The sequence below is a fragment of the Anarhichas minor genome, unplaced genomic scaffold (genome assembly GCF_050575085.1).
Source record: "Anarhichas minor isolate MPS153535 unplaced genomic scaffold, ASM5057508v1 ptg000016l, whole genome shotgun sequence".
NCBI classification, from domain to species: domain Eukaryota; kingdom Metazoa; phylum Chordata; class Actinopteri; order Perciformes; family Anarhichadidae; genus Anarhichas; species Anarhichas minor.
In genome coordinates, this window is record NW_027466462.1 from 2,723,479 (window position 1) to 2,742,681 (window position 19,203).

The 19,203-nt window shown below is 44.1% G+C and overlaps 1 protein-coding gene across 1 annotated transcript in view; it reads right to left on the reverse strand.

The window, feature by feature from the left end:
- Nucleotides 1–8,435: 8,435 nt before the first annotated feature.
- The window catches only part of dysf (dysferlin, limb girdle muscular dystrophy 2B (autosomal recessive)), a 58,827-nt gene continuing 48,059 nt past the window's right edge, over nucleotides 8,436–19,203 (reverse strand). Inside the window, exons 49-57 of the mRNA XM_076092405.1 lie at nucleotides 18,197–18,336; nucleotides 18,024–18,112; nucleotides 17,593–17,688; nucleotides 17,359–17,500; nucleotides 14,365–14,464; nucleotides 12,265–12,437; nucleotides 12,074–12,183; nucleotides 11,842–11,989; nucleotides 8,436–11,510 (exon numbers count right to left, since the gene is read on the reverse strand). Coding sequence (XP_075948520.1) covers nucleotides 11,454–11,510; nucleotides 11,842–11,989; nucleotides 12,074–12,183; nucleotides 12,265–12,437; nucleotides 14,365–14,464; nucleotides 17,359–17,500; nucleotides 17,593–17,688; nucleotides 18,024–18,112; nucleotides 18,197–18,336 — 1,055 coding nt within the window. The 3' untranslated portion in view covers nucleotides 8,436–11,453. The remainder of the gene's footprint in view (nucleotides 11,511–11,841; nucleotides 11,990–12,073; nucleotides 12,184–12,264; nucleotides 12,438–14,364; nucleotides 14,465–17,358; nucleotides 17,501–17,592; nucleotides 17,689–18,023; nucleotides 18,113–18,196; nucleotides 18,337–19,203) is intronic.

Here is a 19,203-nt window from a genome sequence, read left to right on the forward strand (position 1 = left end):
GGCCTACGCTGAAGTAAGGGAAAGAGTCGTGATGTTAAGTGGTCGTCAGTGGAAACTGAGCCGAGCCGTGGAACAGAATTAGCACCGATGTATAGCTCTATTGTAGCCTTTGAACACGCAAACACACACACACAAATAGCATTTAGCGTCACAAACACACAGATGAGAGTCTGAGAGAGAGCATGTACACACACAAATCGTCTGCTTTTATTCTGAAACAGGCTGAGAAAACAAGCTCCGTTAAAATGGATTTTATTTTATGAAATCTAATAATCGCAGCAATAAAAACATATTGGAATAATGTTTTGGCCGTTTCCTCTCTGACGTCTAAACCCTCTTTTCCTGCTCGCATTTACAGAGGTGAGTGAAAGGATATGAGACTGTGTGTGTGTGTGTGTGTGTGTGTGTGTGTTTAGCATTAACTCAAGGATGCAAAGCAGGGAAGAAAAGACGGAGAGCTACATTCAAATAAAAGGATTTAAACCCAACAGGATATTACATCATGAAGCTGGCCGGCGTCCCAGTCGTTCGATTGGTCCTTTTCATCATTCTGAACCAAACATGGAGTCTACACACTGATTTAACTTGTACTGCGCCGCTATAAGCCCCGGCTTCAGGAATGACATATAAACTGAACTTTAATTAAAAGAAATGCAACGAGGACGACGGAGCGAACGCAGGAAAAGAAAGACCAATAAAATTAGCAAGCAGCATGACGAGGAGGGATTAGAGCAGGAAAGTAGAGTAAGAATAAATAAGAAAAAGGAATAACGTATTACAGTAAAGCAGCCAGGAGTCGGTGAAGAGAGGGAGTAAAAAAAAAAAGTAGAAAATATATATGAACAAAAAGAGTCAATAAAGGATTGAAGTAAATGGATTTGGAATAGTTTTTGGCTGGAAACAGTTTTCCAGCTTTGATTTCTTTTTTCTTTCCGAAGCCCGTCGACATTCCACAGGCGTCTAATGTTTCAGGACAAGGTAGGAGATGACACACACACACACACACACACACACACACACGGGGAAGCTAACCACATCATGAGTGGATCAAAATATTAAGCCGAGGCTCGTCTGTCCTTGTTGGCGTCAGTTCTCCCCAGACTGAAACCAATCAGAGTCGTTATAGAACCTCCGAATCGGGACGCGCAATCTCACACAGAACACTGTGCGTTTACTCACACGCGTACACACAGACAGGTTCAAGGAAACGCTCTCTGAAGTGCCAGCCGTGGTGGTCCGGTGCTGCTGGCATCGAGCGGTGTCAATAAAGGTTGTGACACTGAGGAGTCTGGAAGGGTTCTAGTGTTGTATTTTATATTGAAGGCCCGGCGGCCGCACCGCTGACGGATCGCTCCCGTGAAGTATCGTCAGATGAGGAAATAATGGGCGCGATGGAAAAGAAAAAGGGTTCAAATTTCATGTAGAAGATTAAAAAAAGCTCAGCTCAAGAGCTTAGTTATACTTCTCAGTGAGAAGGCTGTGATTTTGGTATTTATTCTTTATCCATCAAGATATTTCACACCAGTATGCTGGTCATCCATCTACCTGTTTACATGACCAGTGTTTCACATCACTTACAAGGGCCCGACAGTAAGGGTTGCCAGGTTGCCAGTTGCAACCATTTTGACAAATTGGCAACCAATTCCTGGCCTTTGGTTGCCATCAGTGGCAACTACTTTTTAACATCAACAATAGGGACAGCAAACAGTTTGTCAGATCTGTCCTTACGACTTTTCAGAAAGTTAAAGTTGAGATGAGAAGATTGATACCGCCATCATGTCCGTACGAAGCCGACCCTGAGCAGGAGGCTAGCTTAGCTTCGCATCAAGAGTGGAAACTAGGGGAAGCAGCGAGCCTATGGTGCCTTTAAGTAAGACAGCTCATTTGCAGTATAACTACCTCATGGTGGGTCTACTGCAGAATCACGTTTTACTGGTGAAAATCGTGCTTTTGTTACTTCCTGTTCTTGTCTTACATACACTATTTCTCTTGACCTGGTCTCGCCCCACTCCGGACCCGGTTGGACTCGACTAAGTACGAGTTATTTATGACAAAGTCAACGTTTCCTCAGAAGCGTCACCAACACAAACGCCGCTCTGCCAAACGGCCCCACAAACCGACCTCATTATTGGATTTTTATCCAATATATTATATTTTGATTTTTAAAAGCGCGGACGAGGACACAACCGTGATGAAGAGTTCAGTGACCGACCGACCGGCCGGCCGGCCGGCCCTCGTACCAACGAGACAATGAACAATGAGCTGCTCTCAAAAACCTAACTCTGTGTGCACTCAGATTTATAGAGCAATCATCACAGTACGAAGCTCACTTTACCATCTGGGATATTGTGCAACTGTGACCACCAGAAAGCAAACTGTAAAACAAACAAAAACACACCAGAGTGGGCACATAAACCCAGACAACAAATTGGAAAATACAAAAAGCACTGTGGGATGAAGAGTGCAATCGCTGGTCGATTGATCGGAGCATCTGTGACCTGAACAAAATAAAGTTCAGCAAAGCCGACAGAAAATAAAAGACATTTACAAGACGAAACAATAAAATTTGACGAATATTGTGTTTCCGGAAAAAGCTCCGGCTACATCACGTGGAAAGCATGCACGCTTTGAAGCACACACAAACTATTTCTAAAGTATACAAAAATACACTGCTTATAATACATCATTAAAACTACTAATTCCAATTTTTAATCAATAAAAACACAATCTTTTATTTCCTTATCATTTCAATCGTGTGGTTTTATACAGATAATCACTATAGATGACTATAAGAACGTCAATTGATTAAATTTAGAATCGATGGTTTACGTGAAATGATTTTTCGGGGCGTTGGTGAAAAACGTCCGGAGCCTTGTGTACCAGCTGCTTTAACAAAAACAACAACAACAACCGTCTGTATCGGCAGATATGGCTCATCGACGATCGGTATCGGCAGCAAAAAACAAAGAAACTCAAATCGGATCATAAATAAAACGAGCCAGAGAAGTAAATACCCCCCCCCCATCTGCCTTAACGAGACGAAATAAAAGTCCCTCCAATGCGGCCTGAAATCTTATTAGCACCGATGCTAATTTGTAATCATAACGTCCCGCTGTTTTGGTAAAATGTGTGTACGTGTGATAAAAGGCCACACACACACACACACACACACTCTCACACACAACAATAGAAGTCAAACAATACCAGGCATTGTTTTGTTTGTTGGGACTGTGAGACAGGACAAAGTTACAGCTCCCACACTGAACAACATAGATACAGTCATGGCGGTGTTGAGTAAAAACATGAGAAACAGGGCGGTTTATTTCTGTCTCCTTGACCCGTTTAACTTCCTGTCCCGCAACAGGAAATGGACGAGCGGGTTTCGGGTGTTTAGTGTCAGGAGCCTCTCCTTGACTCTTAAGGGGCGTTGGTAAGTGTGTGAGTGACATCCGTCAAAGACCTTGAAGACGTGCGAGTGTTTTTCACACTTACTGTTGGTCACAATGTGGAAGCCGTTTCCTTTAGAAGTCCCCTCAGAGTACGTCTGGACGTCCGCTCTGCTGCTCTCACGCTCCTCTTCCTCCTGCGGCTCGGCTCGCCTCCCTCGTAACTTTTTGGGAGGTTTGTTTGAACTCCGCGCGAAGGGGTCAGGACATCTGCGACGGCAGAGGGGCGGAGGGATTTAGAGAGGGGCATCTTGGGAAAATTCAGGAATGTGTTTTTACAGTTTTCAGAGGGCAGAAGTCAAAATACACAATGTACACAACACGTGGAGAACAGAAGAAATGAATGTATGAAGGTCAAATATGAAGCCGCTTGAGATTGAAACTGTCCTGGTTTGAAGGCGTGTCACATGACAGGACAGGGAGCCTATCAGGGATCAGCACAGCCAATGAGTTGAATGAAGATAAGTGACTGACGAAGGCCTCATTGAGAGATCTGGTTTGTAAATAATCGTGTCTCAACAGAATATTAAAGGATAGTTATATTTTAATGCAATGATGATCCCTCATCAGCCCACCAGCTGCTCACACCAGAAGCATTTGAGGTGAACCAAGAGGATGAGGTAAAGACCCCCCCCCCCCTACCTGCAGCTACACACACGGTGACTAAACACCTCAGCAATCTGGTGATTAGCATCTTGTTAAATTATATTGCTTTTTCCACTGAGCTGTTCAAGCTGCATTCCTCGCTGCTAGTTAACACGAGGACTAATGAGAGGAGCATGGCGTGTAAAAGGACTTTACTGCCGTGTGTTGGTGGTATATGGACTGAGGGAAACAACTACGACTCCACTGGAGCTGACGGTCGCACCGCAGCACTCACAATGTGGAGGAAATGTGTGCTGTGAGTGGACGAGGTCAAATTCAAGATGATACGGACAAACGTGCGTGTAGAATATGGTGATCTGTGTTTAGTAAACGTGAAAGAAATCCTTCGTCGACTTATCGATTAGTTGACTTAATCAACGGATCTTTAATCTTGTGTTTACTCAGAAGTTTCTTGGAAATAAGCATTTAAAAAGTAAATAATCGATGAAAGAAATCTTTGTAGACTCAGACCAAAACGAGCGATTAGTCAACTAATTGACAGCCCTAAAGGACACGATGCACTCTGTTGGGCCCTCAAACACAGTGAATGGTAAATGTAGTATTGTATTACATTTTAGTAAATGCAAAAAAAACATGTTTTTCCACATATGCCAAAAAGTTAGCTTGACTAGATTATTCATTTCATTTTTTTTAAATGTATTTAAATTATCAGAATCATGTGAAATCTGAATTATGAGATATATATTTTTACTTTTTTACTAATACATTAAATGCAACAAATTTGGCTGATCATATGTTTCCATACAGAACTTTAAACTCTGGAAGATATTACCAACTAAAATCTAATAATTTCAAATATAAAGTTCTTTACAGTGGAGGTTAAGTGCTTGGTAAAAAAAGGTGTATTGGTCTAACATTATATAGTTGGTGTATTAAGGTGTGTGATTTAAAAAATATATATTATTAATAACGCTGAACATGTAAAAACCCAACTAGAGAGTTGAACATGAGTTGCATGCCCTCCACGTGGCATCGCCCCTGTCGAATTTAAATTAATTTAAATCAAATGAAGCATGAAGTGACTTCCAGTGATACTGAAGCTCAGCACAGACAGTGACGTCAAATGCAATCAGCGGCCGCGAGGTCACCTGCTGCTGGTTTAAACCGTGTTTACGTCAGCCTCGAGCTCTTTCAACATTAAACGTGTATCACTTCCGTGCGCAACATAAGTCATGTAGGAAATAACGTGTCCGCGAGTTTACGGTGCTTCTGAGGAGCGGAATGAATTACCTTCAGTGAAGAGGTTTCAGGAGACCCGCAGCACACCTGCAGCTACCGGAGCCCCGAGGCATTACCAACAGATCCACGCACGATTACACCCCGCGGACGATCATAATTCATAAGGCCCCCTTGTATAAATAAAGGATAAATCAAAATGTAACATTGTGCGAGTCTGTTCTTTCTTACATGTTCTTTAAATCAGGCTTTATTTTTCACTTTTCTCCCATGATAGCAGGCTGAACTCTTTAGTTTACTCGTGAGGATATTCACGACTAATAATCAAAATTCACCCTAATCTATTTATTGTGAGTGGGTTTTTTATTTTTATCGCAATCTTTCCGTTCTGTCCCCCCAAAAAAGCAGTTAAAAATATGACAAAAACATGTCTCTTTCCACAAATCATCAGCAGTTTCATGTTGGAACTGTTTTCTTTAGTACTTAGTACTTCATTAGAATATCTGAGTAGGCCTACTTATCCCACCACTGGCTGGATCTAAATACAAAGGAGTCATTTATTTTTCCTGAATTTCATCCCACGAAAAAACAAAGTGTAAACCCGACTTAGAAGCCAGCGGTGAACATCAGCGCTCACTGACAGACGGCTTCATTGAGTCAAAGGGGATTTGCACCGTGGACGACCTCAGAGGTGTCAGCGCTTAACGCACATCTGTGTGTGTGTGCGGTGAGTGTTTGCAAGCTGATATCATATGTCTGCACATGTGTGTGTGTGTGTGTGTGTGTGTGTGTGTGTGAGAGAGAGAGAGAGAGAGAGAGAGAGTTTGTAAGCTGATATCAGCGGCCTGAACTTTGGCAGTGAGAAGGATAGACTCACAGGTACAAATGGGGCTACTGTGGTTTTACTCGCTGCAAGTGTTTGATGTTATAGGCCTCCTCGCCGCTACACATGTGTGTGTGTGTGTGTGTGTGTGTGTGTGTGTCTGTGAGGTGATAATGAAACAACTAGAATCCTGTTTGCCAGGCTCCCCTCCGGTCATTTTCCATCACGTCTGGTGAATGAGGTGCACTTTGACCCTGTCCATGTTCAAAACCGCCCTACACACACACACACACACACACACACACACAATGCACCAATGGACGTTGGCTGTAAATAAAACATTTATTTCATCCGTGGGTGTGATTAACATAGCAGTGAGATGAGGCATCAGGACGATGCGGGTGGGAAAGGCTGGAGACGGAGAGGTGGATGTGATCGAGGCTTCAGGGCGCAGAAGAAAAGGAAAATAAAAGTGGAATGAAGCGGATTCTACGGATGTAGTCTCACTTCAAGTCATTAAAATGCTGCTACATAATTGAGACTAAAAACAAGTGCAACATAAAGCAGAAGAAACAGTCCCCAAAACATTTCAAACAAATAAGAGTAGCTAGATTAGTAAGAGTTGCATGATAACAAAGCTTTGCCATCATCTTCACTCACAGAAATATTTACACCTGGCAAAGTAAAAACAAGTCCTAGTGTCGCTGTAGCGGCTTAATCTTCAGGGACTACTTGCTGTACTGTAGTATTAGGATTTATTTCCATGGATATCGGCGAAACATTATTTATTAGAAGAAAAACTTCGGAAACGTACGTTTCTGCAAACCATGGGATATGTTGAATGTCGACGTTTTCTGAACCAAATATACGTTTCATATCAGCCTCATATCAAACTTGCAGTTACGCAAAATGCTACTTGGTTACGGTTAGGCAACAAAAGTACTCTGTTAAGGTTCCAAAAAACAGCACTGTTTGAGTTTAAATAACGCAACAACGTAACGCAACAACGTAACGCAACAACGTAACGCAACAACGTAACGCAACAATGTATTCTTTTTTTGCAGAAATGTACGATGCCAACATTGTTTGGTGGCGACTGGGCTGTTCACAAACTAGCTGTGATGCAAATAACTGATACAAACATAAATTGATTATTAATGTTTCACTTTTTTCAACAAATCATGTCTTGTCTCTTGAACTCATCATACAATATAAAATCTAAATAAAACAGCACCACAACTTTCACTGTTTATTTTGCACAGAATTATTAATTGTTATTGTTAAAACAAACTGTGGTGTATGTTTTCCTCCATGACACCAGACTTTGTAAAAAAAGACTAAAAAAAACTGTTCACATGTTCTCAAAGTAACTTTCATGTTTTATTTAGATTTTCAACGCAGCTTTGCGGATTAGAAACCGTCCGATACATTTGGGACAGTTTCAGCTGCAGTGTGAACACAGACAAAGAATAAAAAGTGAGAAATTTGTGTGACAGAGGAAGTGATGAGCATACTGGAGGAGAGAGGGAGGTCAGGGCAGGGTGAGGAGGAGGAAGACGGCGAAGGTCAAAGAAAATGCGAGAGAGCGAGAGATGGAGGAGCGAAGACAGACCACCGTCACGGCCCACCCACACTGCACAAACCCAACACACTGTGGTCAGAGGTTCACCTGCAGTTCACGTTGACCATAACAACACCCCTGAGAAAGAGGGAGAGAGAGAGAGAGGTTACGGGACGGTGGAATCGGGAGGGAAGGAGGAGAGGAAGGAGCAGATGGAGGGAGGAGACGAGGGAGAGGTGGGAAAGCAAAGCAATAATTCAAGGTTGCGGGAGCTCAAGAGAGGAATCGGTCAGAGCGGGTTTTCAGTCAAACTTCTGTCGACGCTGCAGGTTCGCACCGAGGTCACGGAGCGAAACACACATACTTCCATTTTAATCCTCCTTAACTGCACAGTAGATACTACAGTTTATACCTTGAACACACACAGATGGGCTGCATCAACGGTGTATCTTGGCCAAAAAACATAACCAACAAAACCACAATTTATGATCATAACACCAATGGTTTAATTTAACCGTAAAGATAATGTACCCGTCCAGTTCTAAGGGTTCTTATTGGGAGTGCAGGCCTCTGATTGGCTGGGGAGTGTGCATTACTTTCAGACAACCACACAGCTCTGACCTAATGGCCTCGCAGATGTTGAAGGCTCGACGTTCAACGTGTCCCGTGGTTCGCAGAAACGTACAATGGAAAGGACAGTTCATAAAAAATACAATGCATGTAATGACCTTTTATGTGACATAAAGAAACAACTCTTCACTGATCAGGATTGCAGTTTTATTGATAATATTGACATAATGCAGTGCACACTGTTGCTTTTTGTAGATATGAGTTCAAATACATGTTTTGTTTTGGAATACATTCAGTCTGTTTCTTCCAGAATACATTAAAACATCATCAATACTGTCAGGCATGGTGCAAAAACTGGATTTAAAAAACAATTTTTATTTCCAGTCCCTACGTGTTAATGCTGAATCCGGTAAAGCATTCTGTTTTAGTAACAGTAACAGAAATATTGAGCTTCTATCCGTCTTTCTTTCTGCTTTTATAATTCAGTGCAAGTCTAAATGTAAGGCTTTAAAAAAAAATAATAAACTTTAAGAATATCAAACATGCATTTCTTGCACATACAAAACAGAATTTTGGAGAGTTTCCTTTTTAATTCAGAGGGACTGCATTTTCTCATTCACTGAAGAAATAGTTTGACATTATGTGAAATATACCAACCAACCAGTAACTCTGAAGCTAAATAATGAACATGTTAAATCTTGTTTGATTAAAACTCCAAAAATGTTATGTGGGGGACTATTTCTTGGCCGGGCGCAGTGACTTCCTGGAGTCTCCTCTGGTTAATTGGTGAACTTTAAAGATTATGTTTCTACCTTTGGACAGAGTCAGGCTAACTGTTTCCAGTCTTTATGCTAAGCTAAGCTAAGTGGTATCGATCTTCGATCTAACTTTCTACTACAGTGTATTAGTTTACAAAATGTCAAACTATTTCTTTTAAAGAGTCATTTTTTATAATTCCAACTTCAGAACTTCACTTGCATGGCAACAAGCTTCATGAAGGCAACTGGAAGTTAAAGCTAATAAAGCGTTTTGGTTGTTAGTGGTCTCTTTGCTGAGGCACGGATTAGTGTCACCGTATGTAAAGGCAACAAAGCTGAAGGCTAAAGGCACGTCGCATTTACTGACAGGAATAACGTCGGGAAAATACAGCCCAGAGCTAACGTTTAAAGACGAACTTTGCGGTATGAAGGCACCTTGAACGAGCAATAAAATACCAAAGATAGCAGGCGACAGCAGGATTGTCAAATACAGTTTTTCAATGTTGAGGCTCGTGGATTTACATCAGCAGGACATTGAAAGCTCTTTTAAATACGCGACGCTATTTTCTAGATACTAACACAAGTAATGCACTTGAACAAGACAAACATCGTGACACAAGTCGTCCTCTTCTTAACAGATATGTGGTGCGTTCAGTCAGTTGGCTTTCATTTAAGTGCAGCGTGCAAATGTGTCGAGGGTATCAAACGCTTCACACAAGAACTAGTTTTACACTTTATGAGCACGAGGAGACGAATGACATCTGATAGCGAGCGAGTCCCTCAGCCGAGCAGAAGGAACTGGATTGTGGAGCGGTGCTCACAGTCAGACGTTTTCAAAGGTTAATCACCGTGATAAATGCCGAGGCTAGCAGAGCTGCTAAACCCTCTCTGACCTGGCAGGGCGACCAAAACTCTGTCCAACAAAATGAGCTGCTTGTGAGTCCGTGTGACTTTTGTTTACAAGGCCCGGTTGGCTCGTAATCGGTTAGTGTGAACGAAAAAAAAACAAGAAAAAAGAAACCAAACCAAACGGGACAAAGTCAACTTTTCCACTCCGGTGCGAACCAAAGAAAACAAACCGAACACGTGATCGCGCCTAAACTTTGAGCTTGAGAACAAACAAAAAAAACACTGAGAAGATGCGAAAAATAAATAAGAGAAGAAGAGTGGAGTTCATAACACGATGAGATGCACAGAAGATGAAGGGGAGGAAAGAGAAAGGGGAAGGTGGGAAGAAGAGGAGGTGAAAGAAGTGCAGAAGGAGACGCAAGAAGCAGGGAAAGTAAGGAAGGACGCAAGGAGACGCAGAGGAAATAAGGAGGAGAGGGAAGATGGAGGATGAAGAAGAGGGGGGAGCATAATGTAATAAAAAGGGGACACAAAGAGGAGAAGAGAGGAAAGAAAGGAGAGGAGGATAAAAAAGGAAAGGAGAACAGGAGGAAAAGTAAGTGCAGGCAGAGGAAAAAAGGAGGAAATAAAGAGGAAGAGGATGAAGCTAAGGAGGAAGAGGAGGAGATGAAGGAAGCAAATATATAACACAGGTTAACGATGCTTTTCCAATGATACATCTTGGATTTCTGATTGTACTTGAAGGCAGCACGCGTGATTACGATGTATACTGTAAAGACTGTAAAGACGATTCAGAGAGAATCTTTCTTTCAGGTTCTTCTTCACAAAGACTGAACTTTTAGAGCGCTAAAACTTTGACGGTTTGAAGCTGCTCCGTCACCGCCGCCTGACCTGAATGTGCCGCAGCGCCGCCGGGGAAACAGCGGGCGGTAAAAAGATCAGGCAACAGCATCACAATCTTTGATTCTGTTCCCGCTTTTTTTTTTTTCAAACATGGCGGCGTTTTTTTGGGCGACGGGTTTTTTTTAACTCTCCCTCTTCTCTGCGTGGGGCGCAGAGGAGACGGAGAGAGGGATGAAAGAGGCGTCGGCGGGACGGCGAGGACGCCGGCGACACATGCTGAGATCTGACAGCAACTTTTGGAAAATTCATCCAGTACAGCGTGGAGAGACAGTGAAGGCACAAATGGAAACACACACACACACACACACACACACACACACACGTGTCAGAGGCGTTCGTGAACCTCGGGGCGCTATTGCTAATCGGGTCTATCTGTACAAAAGAGTGTAAACTTATCTGGAACACACACACACACACACACACACACACACACACACACACACACACACACACACACACACACACACACACACACACACACACACACACACACACACACACACACACACACACACAGAGAGTCAGATGAAGTTCATCACTAAAGTTATCGCTTTAACAAGATGACAGAATCCGTTCAAATAAAGGCAAGAAGAAGAAGATCAGTTAAATTTAGCCTCATTTCACTTGTAGAAACTGGACATTGTTCTGTAGCTCGTCTCTGTTTTCTCTCCACCTTCCTCGTCCCCCCATCATCATCATCATCACTCTGCGGCCTTCGCTGGCCCGAAGGGTCCCACCATCCTCATGGCCATGTAGTTCTAGAGGACGGACAGAGAAACAGATGCAGGATGTTACTATTTGCTTTCTTCTTCTTCTTTCTCTCAGGCTAACGGCAAAGATGACCATCGGCTGTCCCTCAGTCTGTCTTTCTGACATCCTGGTGATCCGTCGGCTAAGACGCATACAATATAATCTACCTGTCTGTCTCTTATACTATCAGCTGTCAAATGAAGGAGAATTTGCCAAAAAAAGAAGCGGAACTAAGACTGAGGTTGTAATAATTAAAAACCCATGCACACACACACAGACACACACACACACACACACACACACACACATACACACACACACGCAAACAATCGAACTTGCCGGGAAGGAGTAGAGGAAGACGCCGAGGAAGAGAAGGAAAAAGAAGAGAATGATGAAGACGATGATGGACCACTTGAACCGCCTCCACAGGATGAACTTGAGGGTCTTAAAGGGGGAGGAGAACCACAGGAAGGAGGTCTCTGGACGCCTGGGGAGGAGAGAGGAGGATGAGAGACCGTGTGTGTGTGTGTGTGTGTGTGTGTGTGTGTGTGTGTGTGTGTGTGACACCCACTGAGGCTCCTCCAGGTGAGGGTTGACGTTGGGTTCGTCTCTGCCGAGGCCGGCGGGTCTCTCCTCGTGCTCCTGCTCCGGCACGATCTCCAGAGACATCTCCACCTTCCCCTGAGACAGAGACAACAGCCTTTAGGGTCCCGACAGGAAGCGGCACAGCCAGACTAGCGGTGCGTTTTTGTTTTTGCTCACCGCGATGACCTTCTCCCCGTTGTGCTCGCAGGTGCAGGGCCACCACCCTTTGACCGTCTTCTGCTCGAACAGAGACACCAGTCGGTCCGCCGGCTGGTCCAGCAGCTGCAGGTCACACTTCTCTGGAGACTTGGACGGACGCAGCATGTGGTTGAGGTCCATCACCAGGTGACCTGAAGAAGCATTCACGGTACATTCAACACCAAAAATCATATTTCTTCTGAACGAAAAACTGTCTGAATCCAACTTATTGACTCGTTCAGTGTTTCTGGTCGCTCTCTGTACATCTTGACTCTGAACAACTGATTTGGCGTCTGAGTTGATCTCACTGTGAGATGGTTTCTTACTTACGCAGAGCAAATGTGCTGCAGAATGCAAAGTTTTGGGGATTTTTTTCTTCCGTTTTTGGACCCAGCCGAGTGTTTCTCACCGAGTTTGTGCGATATGTGTAAGTCAACGTCTACACACTACAGAAGGATATGTCGGGGATAAAACCGCCAGCTGGAGCTAAGATATAAACTCTTAAAAACCAAACCACTCATTAAGTCGTTCCCAGTTTAACGGTAATTTAATAAAAATATATAGACGCTTTATGACCCATTTCTGTGTAAAAGGGCCCCCGACGTCTCATGTAATAAACATAAATAGACTATTTTAGGTTTGAGTGGATCTCCGTGGCTCATACGCAACACTTACGACACTTTAATTGATTATAGTGGAAGCGTTGTGTTGCAGCAGCCTTTGGGCGTAATTCTATTTATTACAAACAAACATGGAATGCATCACATCTGGATGGATGCTGCTCCCCGGGTGCACAACAGAGAACGTGAAAGCTTTAATGAATTAATACCGTCGGAAACTGGACATCGATGTCTATAAAAACATTCAAATGTTGAAAGATGGATATCACTTTAAGATGCCAGTTTCCCTTCCTGACTAGTGAGTGTGTTACGGGTGACTAATGGCTGATCCTGTGGCGACGGGTAGTTAGTAGAGTTCTGATCCCCGTTGACATTAAGTACGGAGGGATTGCTGCTTGACGGATGGCCGAGGGGAGACGAGACGTCCACTGGAAGTGTTTTTCCAGAGAGTCTTGACGGTGGGGCAGCAGGGAACCGGCTCGTGTCCGACCCCTCGCACACCGTGCCGGAAGATTAACAATCGGCGGTCCGCGCTGACGAGCTGGAGACAGGCGGGGGATGGAAGAAATGCTTTGAGGTGGCCACACACCCGCACGACCATACGAGGTGAAAAAACTCCCAAGAACGCTGCATCGGAGCGAGATGGTGACAGACAGGAGGAGATCTGGATCCCTCATCCTCCTCCTCCTCCTCCTCTCGCACCGCAGACGGTCGCTCAGCAACAATGAAATGAAGCAGGAGGAATGGAGGAAGAGGAGAGGAGTTATTTCAGGGGCCGGGGGCCGGGGCGGCGTCAGGGGTGAAGGAAAGGCAGAATTTGGACAGCTTGAGCAGAAAATAAAAAGAGTCGGCCCTTCCTCCGTCTGAAATGTGCCAACACGGTGGAAATGGAAGAGCGTTAATTCTAAAGATAAATGTTATCGCAGTAGTTTGTCTGGACGCACATGTGGCGGCCCGGATGGATTTACCGCCTGACGCTTGGCCAGAGAGTCGGGGGAAAAAGTGTTTAAATGTCGGGGCCCGAAATGAATTAAGTGTATTTGTTCAAGCAGAAGGGTTGTACGTATGAGTCGGAGTTACTGCTGCAGTAAGCCTTTAAGAGAGCGATGCACCTGGATCTCTTCTGCTGATCCTCAAACCGAGAAAAAGCAAAGTACGATCATTTTACGTGTGTTTTAGATAAAGATTTAACTGGACGTCGTGCTTTAAAGATGTTTCTATGAGAAATACTGCTTATAAATGTGTAAAAATACATTATATTAGATATGCTTGTGTTTGTGCATCATGGAAATCAGCATTTAAAGCTAAAGATGAAAGAAGTGTCTAGAAATAGGATGTTCTCTGCTTTGTTTAAAAGTCTAAACAGGAAGAAACAGACAAACTTTAAATAGTCAAAATAAAAAATAGGAAGGCGACACTAAACCCATCGTCACCAAATCAATAACCAGTGTAAACACACCGAGGTAGTCGTCGAAGGAGAACTTGTCATTGTCCCAGATCTGGATGGTCAGTTTAGGAGCCAGTTTAGTCTCGGCTTTATCCAGACTCCAGAAATGTTCCTGCAGACACACAGAGAGACCAGAGGGAAATAACAGACGAGAAGCTGCAGTATGTCTTATAGGATCTATATTCACTCCATTTGTGTTTCTAAAGTCACAACTTTCATTGTAAAGTCAAAGTAACACTTTTGTTCTGAAGGAGAAGCAGATTGTGTACGCAAATCAGTTTAATTATGTTTTCTAAAGCTTCTTCTGAGACCATCAGCTCATCTCTTCTTTTGTTCATGTCTACTTGGTGCAACAATACTTTAAATAAAACTGTGCTGGATGACGAGACAGAGGAAGAGAGACGCTCTAGGAGACATGATGGGAGGCTCGCGTCAGTTTGCAGCAGCACTCCATCGAAACATCTCTCACCACATCACCACTTCCACACCGGTGCACTTTCTATCTGCACGCACACACGCACACACACACACACACACACACACACACACTCGTCTCTGGGTGTGTGTGTGTGTATTATACCTATTATCGCCTCTGGTGAGTTCACACTAAACTGCCAGACAGTATCTGATCCTGTCTCACCTTTGTGCTAATGGACTTCACTCTGCAGCTGGTTGCACGCTGAGTTTCCTCCCGCTCTCTTTCCATTCCCTCCCTCCCTCCCTCCCTCGCTCTTTTCTATCCGTGCGTGTGACACTTTGGCTGTTGTTATGTTGATAAAAAAAAAATTAAATTGGCTTTTCACACCTGAAATAAATATCGGCCCCCTGTGATACGCAGTAAATGTCAATACGTCACTGTTACGTTCCTGAAAATACTCGAGGTGAGGGAGATTTTCCGCGAGCTAAAAAGCTGCAGTCGCCAACGTCTGCTCTGTTTTTAGAGACGAATGAGCAGGACAGGTGATGATCGATTTAAAGCAAAGTGAGGAGAGAGAGGCTTTAGGCACGACTTTAAAAAGTGAGTTTTCTTTCCCACATGCTGATTTCCTGCCGGAGTCGTATCCAGGAATCCGAATCCGGTGCCCAAAACCACTTCAGCTGGCTCTGAGTTAGAGTTCGGGGGTCTTACTGGATCTGATCCTGGACACTATAAACTGTGAAGACCTCTCCTCTCACAGGGGTAACAATAAGTTGTTGTTGTTACGTTGTCGTTGACATTGTTCATTTTCTTTTTTGTAGGGCTGTCTGGGAGTGGGCGGGGCTTCATAGACCCAGGTGAAGTCTGTATTATCATGTGACAGATGTTACGTGCTGAGCCACAGCTGGAAATAAACAACAACACGAAAGACTTTAAACGCTTCCTGTTTTGTGTGATCCTTTAGAGGAACCAGAGGATTTAAACTCACTATTCAGACGTTTGGGACTCAGTCTCTGCTGATCGTTCTCTGAATACGATGCTCATAACGTCAGCGATGCTTGGCGGAGCAAACACAGTGTAGAGTTTCGCTCAACGATACGTCTGATATTTGCAACAAAAAAAAACAAAAAACCCTTCGAGTGTGTATGTTTCAATGACTCCTCTCTGCTGCCTGTGCTATGACTTCACACTCACTCTCTAAATCACAGTCTAAATCCCCATCATGCTCTCACACTTCATAACAACACACACAAACACTGAGAGTAAACACACTACTCCCTGTGCGTGTGTGTCTGACTTTATCCACAGACTTTGTCCAAGTACATTAAGTTATCACTCCACAGCTGTCAAAAGCAGGGGTGGGACGCTGTACACGAGTGTGTGTGTGTGTGTGTGTGTGCGTGTGTGTGTGTGTGTGTGTGTGTGCGTGCATGTGTGCACTCTCTGCAATATCTAACAACATCAATCAACTTCCTTTTTGTTGCCAGACTGCAAAGTACAAGGTCTTGTTCAGTCTTCTCCCTCATGTCCTCCAACCCTCTTTCCCCCTCTCTCTCCACATAAGCTCTATCAAGTCTTATTATTGACAAAGCTAAACTACATACCGTTTGATTACATACATTTTAATAGGGAAAACACTTCTCTTAGTCTTATAAACATATTATTTTTCCTCAGATTATTTGTTATTTGCACTTATGCAAGCACTTAAGGAGGTAAACATTGTTAAATAAGTCATCCAGAAGCCCCTGGTATATACATATATATATATACATATATATATATATATCTCAACGTGTTTTATGAGCTGCAGTACAGACAACAAGCGTCGATGGTGTTGCTGATCAGCCCCTGTGACTCAGTGATTATATCATCAACCTCTGAGGTTTCTGGCTTCGTGAACTCAATTTCTGGCTCCAGCGAAAAACTCTCCACCCAGTAGAGGTTTTTATTCTTTTTTTTAAATACAGTTTAAAACTGCCCCCTCGTCTTCTCAGCTGCTCGCTGATTGAAGATGCTGCTACGAGCGAGCGAGCGCCGTCGTAAAACACGTCGTCTGCGGACGGCTGAAGAGGCTCGACGCGCTCGCCAAGTAAAGCAGACGACAGCCGTGCTGTTATTCCAGCTCTCAGCGCCGTGTTGTTGCAGCGCTGGATGTTTCTGTCGAGTCTCAGAGATTCAACAGAAGCATCTCATTCACTCCTCTTTCTCCTAGAAATGTCCCTTCATTATTCTTGTTAATTGCCGGCCGCAGCAGATTAGTCACGAACGGAAGGGATGTACAATTAATGGATTAATCAATTTCAACCAGGTTAAGTAAACACACGGAAAGCAAGAAGAATACTAGAATATTAGAAAAGGCACAAAATAACACGAGTAAAGAGTAATACTTAGATATTCCCTAAAACAGCAGGACATTGTAGTTTTCATCAAACGTTACTCAAACAGGAGGAAATCTGTTGGGGACTACTTTCAGCGGCGGATTAATCCACACTTAGTGCTTTGTGGCAGCAGGACGGTGCATGCGGGTGTATTGGTTGGTTCCTAAATATTTCTCTGTTTGGCGTCACGTCGACAGATGACGGGCTCACCTTCCTGTCGACGACGCACAGCTGCTCTGCAGGTAGATAGTGGAAGGGGAACAGGAACCTGTAGTTGAAGTTCCCCTCTCCGCCCAGCGAGCGGTAGTGGACGTCGGTCTTCTGCCTGTTGTGTTCGTGACCGTCGAGCCAGCTGAGAGAGAGAGAGAGAGTTTCACGGTTATTCATTCTTTGTTTGATTCAATAGTTTCAAAAGAGAACGAAAATGAAACGATTGAGTTCCACCTTTTGACGTAGATGTCGCTCATCTTCTCCCCGGTGATGCCGACGTCGTCCAGGATGACGTCGCTGGTGTTCCAGATGATGCAGCGCAGGAAGAACCTGAACGAGAAGCAAAGCTGTCGACGTGTTCATCGGTGTGTTGATTACAGTTCGTTTGAATGATGTCGTTATCATGTGACTGACGGAATGATGGAGTGTAAGACAGTGAAACTCACCACATGGTCATTTTCTGGATTGATTGATTGACTGACTGACTTACTGAACAAAGACTGATTGACACTAATTGATTAATTGAAACAAAAACTGATTGATTGACTGACTAACTGACATTCTAATGTATTGACCGACTGACTGGTCAACACACTTATTGACTGAGCGACCTTCTGACTGACTGACTGATCAGAGTGTGCATGTCTGAACGCGTGTGCTCCTACTTCTTAGCCTTGCGTGGCGTGACGTTGAACGGGGGTCCGGGGGTTCCCAGGGATTTGGGGAACAGGTCCACCCACATCGTCAGCCGCCCCTGACAGACAGCGCCAACGACCAATCAGAAGACGGAAAATGGACAAGGGACAACCAAAGAGAATTCATACTGAGTGTGTGTTACCTGCTCTATGTCAGGCTGGAGGGGGCTGTAGAGGGGTCTGGTCTCCACATGTTCGGGGACAAATCCCAGCTTCCTCAAGATGAGGAGGGACAGTCGCTCCTTCATTGGACCGAGGTGACGTTTGGACACGTTTTTGTCTTCTACACACACACACACACACACACACACACACACACACACACACACACACACACACACACACACACACACACACACACACACATACACACACACACACAGATGGAGGTTTGAGGCCACAGTGCTCTTTAAAGGACTGTTAAAGCTCTCTGAGTGGAGAATGGAAACACAGAACACTGGGTGGACTGGGAGGAGAGCGGTTCACAGAGGAATTATTCATTATTCATACACTCACACACATACAGTCTAAGCTGTTCGTTGGTCTCTGCATCACAAACGAATGAGGAAAATCTGCGGCGCTTCCAACCAAAATATCAAACTAACGTCAAACGTTTATGACCGTAAACTCAGAGTCACCTCGACTCTGAGAGGAGAGGAAGGAGAGACTGAGGAGAGGAGATGAAGAAGGAGAGAAGGAGAGGGGAGGAGGAGAGTAAGGACCAGAGAAGAGGAGACAATAAAGGAGAAGAAGAGAGGAAGGAAAGACTGAGGAGAGGAAGCAAGGGGACAAATAAGGAGAGCAGATGGGGAGGGGATGAGGAGACAAAGAAGGAGGGGAGAGGAGAGGTGAGATAGAGGAGGAGTGGAGAGGAGACAAAGGAGGAGAGGTGCGAAGAGGAGAGGAAACAAAGGAAGAGCTGAGAGGGGAGAAGAAGAGGAGATGAAAGAGTAGACAAGAGGAGACAAGGAAACTAAGGTGAGAGATCAGGAGAAACAGAAGTTTGGACGTGAAAAGAACAGAAATAAATCAGGAAAAAGGAGAGAAGAGAGGAAGGTGAATGAAAAGGCGGCCATAGAATAGATGAGAGAAGGAAAGGTGAGAGAGTGACGACTAGTGAAGAGAAGGAAACCAAAAAGTAGAGGACAAA